General features: G+C 58.1%; 1 protein-coding gene across 1 annotated transcript; it reads left to right on the plus strand.

Moving 5' to 3' along the window:
* Positions 1 to 504: 504 nt before the first annotated feature.
* POU3F2 (POU class 3 homeobox 2) lies at positions 505 to 2,637 on the plus strand. Its single transcript, XM_065731158.1, has one exon. The coding sequence runs from the start codon at positions 505 to 507 to the stop codon at positions 1,786 to 1,788; it is 1,284 nt and encodes a 427-aa protein (XP_065587230.1). The 3' UTR covers positions 1,789 to 2,637.
* Positions 2,638 to 10,786: the final 8,149 nt, after the last annotated feature.

Consider the following 10,786-nt stretch of genomic DNA (forward strand, 5'->3'; position numbering starts at 1 on the left):
GGGACGAAAGCGCGCCGACCGCCGAGCGGGACCCGCTCCGTCCCGCCCCGGGTCCCTCGCACCCCGCCGGGGGAGGTGGGGGCGCCGCCGCCGGGCGCGGAGCAACAGGAGCGGGGCGGGGGGCGGGGCCTCGGCGAGGGGGGCGGGGGGAGTGGGGCGGGGGGCAGAGGAGCGTCGGCGCCCCCGCCCCTCCCCCGGCCCCGCCCTCGACCCGTTCCCCTCGGCGCCGGGCGGCGGGGGCGGGCCGGGGGCGGGGCTCGGGCGCGGCGCTCGGCCAATGGGGGCCGGCGGCGGCGGCGGTCGCCGGGGGCGCCCCCGTCCGTCGGGCGGCGCGCAGCCAATGGGCGGCGGCGGCGGGGCGGGGCGGCCGCGCGTGCCTTCGCGGTGGGCCCCGCCGCCGCGCGGGCCGGGGGGGCGCGGGCGCCGCGCGGCGCCCGAGGCGCAAAAGTAGCTGTCAAATGCGCGGCGCCTTTAACCGGCGCGAGCAGAGCGGCGCGGCGAGTCATGGCGACCGCAGCCTCCAACCACTACAGCCTGCTCGCCTCCGGCTCGCCCATGGTGCACGCCGAGCCGCCCGGCGGCATGCAGCCCGGCGGCGGCTACCGCGACGCGGGCGCGCTGGTGCAGGCGGACTACGCGCTGCAGAGCAACGGGCACCCGCTGAGCCACGCTCACCAGTGGATCGCCGCGCTGTCCCACGGCGGCCCCGGCGGCGGCGGCGGAGGAGGGGGCGGCGGCGGCGGAGGGGGCGGCGGCGGCGGCGAGTCGCCCTGGGCGGCGGCGGGCGCGCTGGGCCCGCCCGACATCAAGCCGGCCGCGGTGCAGGCGGCCCCGCGCGGCGACGAGCTGCCGCCGCCGCAGCACCCGCCGCCGCCGCCGGGCCGAGCGCCGCACCTGGTGCACCACGGCGGCGGCGGCGGCGGGCACCACGCGGCGTGGCGGGCGGGCGGCGCGGCGCACCTGCCGCCGGGCATGGCCGCGGCCAACGGCGCGGCGCAGGCGGGGCTGCTGTACCCGCAGCCGCCCGGCTTCACCGTCAACGGCATGCTGGGCGCCGCGCAGCCCGCCCTGCACCACCACGGCCTGCGCGACGCCCACGACGAAGCTCCCGGGCCGCCCGCGCCGCCGCACCACGGCGCCGAGCATCCGCACGGACCGCACCCCGCGGGAGGAGGAGGAGGGCCGGCGGGCGGCGGAGCGGCGGCGGCGGGAGGGCCGCACCACGAGGCGCACTCGGACGAGGACACGCCGACCTCGGACGACCTGGAGCAGTTCGCCAAGCAGTTCAAGCAGCGGCGGATAAAGCTGGGATTTACCCAAGCGGACGTGGGGCTGGCGCTGGGCACGCTGTACGGCAACGTCTTCTCGCAGACCACCATCTGCCGCTTCGAGGCCCTGCAGCTCAGCTTCAAGAACATGTGCAAGCTGAAGCCTTTGTTGAACAAGTGGTTGGAGGAGGCGGACTCCTCCTCGGGCAGCCCCACCAGCATAGACAAGATCGCGGCGCAGGGCCGCAAGCGGAAAAAGCGCACCTCCATCGAGGTGAGCGTCAAGGGCGCGCTGGAGAGCCACTTCCTCAAGTGCCCCAAGCCCTCGGCGCAGGAGATCACCTCGCTGGCGGACAGCCTTCAGCTGGAGAAGGAGGTGGTGAGAGTGTGGTTTTGTAACAGGAGACAGAAGGAGAAGCGCATGACGCCGCCCGGGGGGACGCTGCCGGGCGCCGAGGACGTGTACGGGCCCAGCAGGGACACGCCGCCGCACCACGGGGTGCAGACCCCCGTGCAGTGACCTGGGCGCCCCCTCCCCCCTTTCCCCTCCTCCTCCTCTTCCTCGTCCTTCTCCTCCTCATCCCCCCCCCCCCCCCTCCGCCTTTCCGGCGTCCTCCTTTCAGTGTTGGGCTGTTTCGTTTTTTTGTTTTGTTTTTGTTTTGTTTTGTTTTTCTTTGTTTTTTAATTTTCTCCTCTCTTTCAAAAAAAAAAAAAAAACAAAAACAAAAAAACAAAAAGCAAAAAAAAAAATCGCGCAAAAAAAAAAAAAAGGGAAAAAAATTAACAAAACAAACAAACAACAACAACAACAAAAAGCGAGCAGAAAGCGAACGCGAATCCAAGCAGACACAGAGCTCCGTCCCGGCGGAGGGTGCGGGCTGCGGCCGGGCCTTGCGGAGTGAGTACCGCGCCGGGCCGGGCCGGGCCGGGAGAGCGGCGGTGCGGGTGGACGCGCGGCTGCGGGCATCCGCCCGTGGGGATGCGAGCGGGGAGAGGAAGGACCCCTTGTCCCAGGCAGTATTGAGGCGTAGCCATTTGCACTGCGAGGGTATCGAAGTTTACAGAAATTCAGTGGGTTTCTTGCCCTCTCGACCCGATGCGGGGGATGAGGAGTACGTATATCGGTGTGTGTTGTGTGCCGCACGCACGCAGCCATACGCGCGCACACGCTCAGACACATGTATGTAGGATGTGCGCACAGCCGTGCAGCAGAGCGGCTCCGGGCCGCCCGCGGGGGCAGAGGGAGCGGGGCGAAGGGACGGAGCAAACTTCGTTTTCCGGCAATACGCGGCCGCGGGAGGGGCTGCGGTGCCGGGAGGGAACACCTCGAGCTCCAGGGGCCGCCCCGACAGAAGCACGGGGACGTTCGGTACCCCCCCCCCGGCCGCAGCCCTTCCCCTCGCCCCCCAGGAACCCCCTCCCGGAGCGGCTCTGCTCGCTGCCCGCGCTCCCTTCACCTTTTGCTTCCCGTATTTATTATTTTTTCCTTACCCCCCCCCCCAGCCCCCCTCCCCCCAGCCGCGGTCGGCTCGCAGCGTCATGTACGGAACGAAAGGAGCAGCTCCGCTCGGGCAGCCCCTTGTCTTTCACCGGGGGGGGGTTGGGTGGGGGGGGGCGGGGGGGAGGGTGAAATGAAGTGGAAAAAATGCCACTTTCAATTCACCTCCCCCCCCCACCCACACACCTCCTCCCCCCCACCCCCCCCCACCCCCCCCCGGTAACAGTTTTAAAGTGCATTTCGTGGCATTATCCTGATGGGAAACGGTTAACTTCCAAAAAGAGAGAGAGAGAGTGAGAGAGAGAGAGAGAGAGAGAGAGAGGAGCCCAGGGGGACACAGCACACGACACAAAGCTCCGAGAGGCGCGGAGCGGGCTGGGAGCAGCGCTGTGTGTGTGCTGCGCACCGCCATCCATAGACATGAGGGGAACTCGAAACTCCGGTAGTTACACGTTCATAACGGGGCCCTTTAGACGGGTGCTACACAGGCAAAGCGTTTTTATAAGCTAAAAGTTTACTTAGATGAGTGTTGGACGGTGATGGAGAAAAAAGCAATGAAGCGTTTCTCTTGCAGAGATCATATAAATATTGCATTCAGCAGCTGAGGCGTTAGACCATGTTTCCCATTGTCTCTTCAAGCGCTGTGACATTTGTTTTTCTTTCTTTCTTCCTCCTTTCCTTCTTTTCCCTTGGTCAGACAGCGATGGTTTCAAAGGGACACACGCAGAAGCCTTTTTCCCACTTTCCCAACAATTGTTACAGAGATGCGGGCACCGAGCTTTTCTCCTTTTCTTTTCTTTTCTTTTCTTTTCTTTTCTTTTCTTTTCTTTTCTTTTCTTTTCTTTTCTTTTCTTTTCTTTTCTTTTCTTTTCTTTTCTTTTCTTTTCTTTTCTTTTCTTTTCTTTTCTTTTCTTTTTTCTTTCCTTTTCTTTCTTTTCCTACCCTTTCTTTTCCTTTCTTCTTTTCTTTTGGCTGTACTGAACTGCTGGTTATTTATCGTGCTGGGGACTGGTGACTCCGAGCAGGGCCGGCCCGTGGTGCGGGGAGGACCCAACTTTCAGACCCACCGATCCGTGTGTAAGGTCAGAGAATGGGGCTGTTTGGGAAAAGCCTCAAACTCCACATAGGTTTACTTAAAAAAAAAAAAAAAAAGAAAAGAGAAAAAAGAAAAAAAAAGTTACCACACAAACCTTACCACTCTGTATATATGTTTAATATTTGTCCTTTGAAATGCAGAAATAGTTTCAATGTTTTCTTTGTCTATTTTTCTTTTATTTTTTCTTTTATTTTTTTTTAAATGCTACCCAGGGAAATATTTTCATATCATTTTTAAGTGGCCTGCCTCAATGTATATTTATTTCTTTGAAAGCGAACAGGTTCTGGAAACTGTTTTTCTGTAGCTTTAAATGAGTAGGTGAACAAATCTATATGGGATGTAATTTTTTTCTTTTGTTTTGTTTTTTGGGGTTGGGTTTTTTTTTTGTTTGTTTGGTTTTTTTTGTTTTTTTTGTTTTTGTTTTTGGTTCGGTCTCTTTACCAATACTTTGTTTTGGTACATTTGGATGTGCTTGTGGGGAAAAAAAATAAAAACGCAGAGATCCTTATATATTTATGTTAAAGTAATATTTTATTATCTACATAAAAACAGAAATGCACAATACCTCCATAGTTTGTTCGAATTATTGAAATACCTTTGCTTTATCTCGAAAGATAGCTTAGTTCTGAAATCGGGAGGGAGGGCACCGCAGTGCTGTGAGCTCCGTGCGAGCACCGCCACCCCTTTATACTTTTAGATACCGGGGAAAAACGGTTCCGTGTCTGCTCCCAAGGCGCGGGCTGCGGGAGCCGAGCACGGGGGCTGCGTTCCCCGCAGAGCCCCGCAGCGGCGCGGGCCGAGCGGTGATGCTGTGCGGAGTGGTGCCCTCCCTCCCCAGAGCTGGCACGTCGCTCCGTTGAGCTGCGGATGCTGGAGGAGCTCCGGGCCGAGGAGAGAGGGCTCTCTGCTCTGCGCGGCCTTCGCAGAACGTATCGCCCGACTGTCCTCCCCACCCCCGAAATAAATAAATAAATAGAAAAGGAAAGGAAGGGAGAAAAGAGAAAGGAAGGGAGAAAAGAAAGGAAAGGCGGAGCTTCTCCTTGGGGAGCACCGCTAAGGCCGGGTCGCGGGGCCGGAGCGGGGCGGCTGCGTGTGCCGGGGCCGGGTACAGAGTACCGGGGTCGGGTGCCGTGCACTGGGGCAGTGCCGGTGGGTGCCGACGGCAGCGTGTGGCGGAGGTGCTACTACAGCCTTTAGGGTTCTGCTCGGCTTCGTAGGGGCAACGTCCTGCTCTCTCTCCCTCTCCCAGAGACTTTTTCGGCTTATTAGATTTAATCATCTTTTCTAACTCCTAGTCAATATTACACTCATCCCGAACAGATTCAGCTAAATGATCTTATCAATAGTTTCGAAGCGAAGTGACAGAAAGAAGAAGTGTTTTGTGACCGCAGACGTGCTGACGGGTAAAATGTTTAAGCCGGGTATGGATTTGAAGCCCTTGGTCAATATCCCGCCGGGTCGGCTGCGGAACGCAGGCAGCCTCTGCCCTCTGCAGGACGCTTCGGGGGGCTCGGAGGGAGCCGTCCGTCTTTCCTAACGCTCACGTGTGGTGTGGGCAGGGGATCGGCCGGCCCTGGGCATGGGGCAGGCCCGAAGCCGCGGGGATGGATGCAACGTGGCCGCCGGGCTGCTGCGTGCCCAGCTCGGTGTGTGCTGCCAAAGGGCGGCTGACCCGCGTGGCTGCTTCTTTCTGCTTGTTCTGAGGGAAAGAGAAGAGGGAAAAGCCCGCGGAGAGGTGGTGGTAGAGTAGGATGTCTGCAGGTGGATGTCAGGGTGCACGCAGCGAGCTGGGCTCAGCCACAGCCGTTCTGTCAGATGTCGCAAGAAATGCACTCGCTCCTCGCCCCTCCCGCTCGAACAGAGGCTGAAATCGGTGTCCCGAAGCCCGTGAAGAAGGGCACGGCCCGCCCGGTAACTCCCTGGGCCGGGTCCTGCAGTACGCTGCCGTCGGCTGCTCCGCAGAGCCCCGACGGGGAGGCCGCCGTCGGGCTGCCCCTTCCCCTCGCCCTCGGTTTCTGCCGGCGGATGCTGGGGCCGAGCCCACGAGCCCTCCCATCACCCCGCTGAGGCAGCCTCAGCCTGTGGCCATCCTCACCCTCCTCCGGCCCCAGAAGTTGGCCCAAGCCACGCTGGGGGTGGGGGTTTATGGCTCTTTGTTATGGAGAGGTTTGCGCGGGGCTGCGCACTGAGGGAGAGCAGCACCCGGCCACCCTCGGGCAGGGGGCTGTGGCCCAGGGTTGTTGCTCCCGGCCCGGTCCCACGCGTGGGAAAGGGCCGCGGGGAGCAGAGGAGCGCGATGGCGGCCGCTCAGGTTCTGGGATGGGGCCTGGAGAACGCGGCCCTCTGCCGCCCCACTGCCTCGGAGCGATTCGTTTCTGGTGTATTTGGTAACTGGAGGCTCTGCTGCCGCTCCGGGCCCGTTGAGAAAGGGATAAGAAAAGCCGTTCGGAAGTGCGGGTGCGGCTCTGTGCTGCGCGGCTGCCGTCGGGGCTGGGAGATGCTCCGAGCAGCGCGGCGTTAAGTCTCTCCTGGCCGGGCAGCTTTGCGCTTGGCCGCTCTTTGAGGAGCGTGTGCTGTTCCGGGGAGAGCGAGCTGAAGCTTTTGCTAGCGCGGTCTAGCAGAAACAGCGAAATTAACAAAAGAACTTCCCAAACGCGAGACACCGGGAAGGAGCCGGCTCTGCCCAAGCCACGCTGCCCCGTCTCGCAGCCCCGCAGCCCCACTCCCGCCCGGAGCAGCACCGGCAGGAGGCGGCGAGAGGCTCCTTCCGAAAGTCGGGGGCTGCTTTCGGCCCGACTCATTCATTAATTCCCCTTCCCTCCCCGATTCATTCATGTCTGCAGTCATTCATTGCCAAGTGCGCGGAGCCATCGGCCCCTCGGTCAGTAGGGGAGAGGCGCGCACGAGGATGGGGCTATTTATTTCCCTCCGCCTGCGGATTTCTAAGACATCCGAGCAGGCACAATCATTAAACTAATTTGTATTTGATTGTTTGGGCGGACGGGGGTGAATTTTATTGCACTGAGCATTCAGGCACGCACGCACCGCTGATTACCAGTATACATTAAATAAAGTTGTTTGTACACATTGTCTTACCACATATAGGCAGTCTTATTATTCTAATTACTCTAATTAGTGCATTGAAATGTTTTCTACTTGATTTGAGGAGACAGTGATTAGTTCTATTACTTCTTTTAACTCTTATTTCACGGCAAACTGTTGGCGCACGTTCCCATCCCTTTCTTTTTTCTCATGAGCAGCGCGCGGGCCGAGAGAGCACGATGAAATCACCGCGTCGGCGGGCGGGAGCGATCCTCGGTTTTCCCCGTGTAAAAGCTGCCATCGCTCGCAGATTCAAATCTGTTTTTTATATTTGTATTTTTACGGGGTTTTTGTTTTTGTTTTTCCTCAAGAGCGCAAATAATTATTTCTATCCAAAGCGGCGCGTTTCTTCCCCCCAGTTTCCTCTGCTTGAGCTTTGGTTCAAGCATTCCTCTCCCCCCCACCCCTACTTTTCCTTTTTTCTTGTTTTTTCCTTTTCGTCGTGCAACGAGGATGTTTAGAAGGAGGCGCCCCTTCAGCGAACCTATTCCACGAGATTCAAATTAACGTTACCATTAATTGATAAGATCGGTCCCTCGGCCGCGCTCCTCCGACGGGGAATTGTAATTACAGCCGTGCTCCCGCCCGAGCCCCGCTCCCCGCACGCTGGCTGGGGGCTGCGGCTCTCCTGCAGCTCTGGGTACGGAGCCCCATGGCCGCCGCAGCCCTCGTGGTGCGGGTGCGGGGTTCGGTCCGTCCGTGCGTGTCCTGGGGCCGGAATCTTTCCTTCCTCTCCCGTTACGGACCGCTCCCCATCGAGGCGCTGCGGGTGCCGTTATCCCCGCTCCCCCACCCCCAATCAAGTTTGGTAAATACATACGAGGGAGTGGGAAAAAAAAAATAGAAAGGAAGAAAAAGAAAAAAGTCCTGTAAATTCTTAGAAGTACGGATCCGGAGGGAAATCTATGGAGTTACATTGGGTAAACACACGGCCCGGGCTGCTCGGACTTTTAATATTTAAAGTGGGATTACGCGGGATCTAAGGACGCCTTGCTAACCTTTGCCCAATGGCCGCGCGGCACAAACCCCGCGGGGCGCACAAAGGGAGCGGCGGCACGGCCCGCCCACGGGTCTGACTCCGGCACCGGGCACGGACCGGCTCCGGGCCGCCTTCTGTCCGCTCCTCAGCTCCGCGCTACCCGGGGCGGGGTCCCGTCGGGGCTCCCCGTTCCCTGTCCCCTCGGAGCCGCTCCTGGGCCGTCCCCGGTCCCGGCCCCAGCGGGGAGCGCCCGGGGCCGCGCGTGGAGCGCGGGCTCCCCCCAGCGGCCGCCACCTCCCGTGCGGGGCCGGCGCCGGGCGCCCTGGGGACGGGGCGTGTGGGATGGGGGTGCGCGGGTTGCCCAGGTCCTTTTTCTCAACATACGCCCGCGCCGGGGCACAAAACGCCCCAGCCCGACCCTCCTCGGGAAGGAACAGCCCGTTGTGCGGCTGCGCTCCGGTTGGGGACGTGCTCCGGCTGCTGCAGAGGGATCCGTGCTGGCGGTACATCCAGCTCGGGCCCGGTTCAGTCCGGTGTCAGCTGAAGCACCGGGCTCAGCCCAGAGCGGGCAGTGGAGCCACGAGGGAAGCCCAGCTCCGAAAGGGCAGAGCTGGCTTTGCTGCAGGACCCTGTTAGTGGCCGCGGAGAGCTGGGGGACGCTGACCTCTCACGCACTGATGCTGCCATACACCCTCAGTGTGTAAACCGCACACCGAACCGAACAGTTCTGCCTTTGGGTGGTACACAGGTGCTCACCTCGAGCAGTCCCCCACTAAAAACACAGTGCCCGGCCCCTTGGGTGATGCCCCTGCTGCCCCTGTGCCCCTCGGCTCCCACCCAGCCCCTGGCTCTTTAGGCAGCCCCGAGTGCCTGGAAAACACAACATTCCCTCTCACGGAAGTCATCCACAGGACACTTCTGGAAAGTGCCTTAGGTTCAGACCCCTCCCACTGGAAGACACAAGAAATGCTCCAGGATTGCACGTGGCAATCCACAGCGAGGTGTGCTGTGACCTGCCCGCTGCCTGTCAGCAGGTGACAGGCAGTGCAAGGTGCCCTTCCCCTCCTTCCCGCCTCCTTCCTGCAGTGCCGCCATCTTGGGCCCCTGCGCCTCTCGGAGCGCGGCGCTGACGGATCAATGCCTTCACTTGAAAGCTGCCGTCATGTTCTGAAGAGACTGAATTATTTAGAAGTATTAAAAAAAAATAAAAATCAAAGCTGCACTGTAGATCTCTAGGTTGGATCAGTACCCGCTATATTTTGCTCTTTCAAATCCCTTCTTTTAGCTAATTCAAAGGTTCAGCCTCGCATCCCGCTTGAGCTCTCACGGATCGATCAGCATGCGGTGCAGCCAACGCTTTCTGATCACAACCACGTGCAGAATGGGCAGGGAGCTCAGCGATGTGCCCTAGGCTTGTCAGTGAGTGCAACCATCACAAGCCCAGGAGCTCCTGCCCTGCCCCTGCCTGCCGGCTCCCAGGCCCTGCTGACCTCATACTCAGCCCTGGGCTGTGGCCAGAGACTTTGGAGAGGAGGAAACTTCTGCAGGAAAGAAGTCACTCTGGGTCACCCTACCCGGTCCTTTAATGCGGTGTATGGGTTTCACTACCCCCCAGCAAAGCAAACCCTCTGCGTGGGTCAGATCATTGCACACACAAAACGCTCCACAACGACTGAACAGAAGTGAAATGCAGTGAAAATAGAATCATTTGAGTTGGAAGGGACCCTTCAAAGTCATCTAGTCCAACTCCCCTGCAAGGAAAAGGGACACCTGCAGCTAGAGCAGGGTGCTCAAAGCCCCATCCAGCCTGAGCTTGAATGTCTCCAAGGACAGGGCTTCCAACACCTATCTGGGCAACCAGTTCCACTACTGCACCACGCTGATGGTAAAATACTTATTTACCTCCAGTCTAAATTTCCCCTCTTACAGTTAGAAACCATTTCCCCCTGTCTTAGCACAACAGACCCTGCTAAACTCTGTCTCTTTATTTCTAAAATGTCTAAACAGATACTGCGTAGCAAGTTCATCCCCAAACGTCGATTCCAGGTATTTCCAGCAGGCCCAGCTCAGCAGTTCAGCACTGACACTTCACTGCAGTCACTGCCCAGCGACAGCTGCTGCCAGCACGGGGTCCCACAAACAGGTGTTGAGAAGTGATAGCAGTCACCAGACCAAACTATTTCCAGCAGCATCTCGATGTAAGAGTGAGAACTGCTTACATCAGTCATGTCCCTTGATGTAAACAGAACTTTGTTTTATCTCTATTCCGGGTTTCATTAGCACTGAGCTACTTCTGAGCACTTTCTAAAAGAAAAGCCGTAATAAAATATAACCGTGTGTACGAGAGAAAGGGATATGACCTTGCTACAAAAATGCAGTTGCACTTTTATAGGAGTTAGAAGAAGCCTGACAGTTCAGAACTGCGTGGTCATCGCATCAGAGCATTTCTATTTCAGGCTTCTTCAATACATCAGTGGGAAGCATTACATTAAAATAATAAATGTCTGCATCGTACACGACAGCATTTGACATTACCAGGGAATAAACATTTGAGGAATGTGTGGTATCAGGTCTACATTGTTTTACTTACATTCAATTAAAGTTGCCAGTTGCATCTTAAAGTAGCAGAGGCACACTGACATTTTTTGAACATTTTCACAGAACATTAAATGTACCTCAGTCCCTCTGGGCTGATAACATGTAAATCTATGTTAGTATTGAGGACGCATAATTGCTTTCGCTTCCCCAAATAATAAAGCATTCCTGACAAACAATGAAGTGATAAAGTGCATTGCAGCCTCCCAGGCATTAAAATCTGTAAATCCTGAAATATTTTAAAATCT

The sequence above is a fragment of the Cyrtonyx montezumae genome, unplaced genomic scaffold (assembly GCF_038088225.1).
Source record: "Cyrtonyx montezumae isolate F1298 unplaced genomic scaffold, pur_monq_1.0 scaffold_13, whole genome shotgun sequence".
Taxonomy (NCBI): domain Eukaryota; kingdom Metazoa; phylum Chordata; class Aves; order Galliformes; family Odontophoridae; genus Cyrtonyx; species Cyrtonyx montezumae.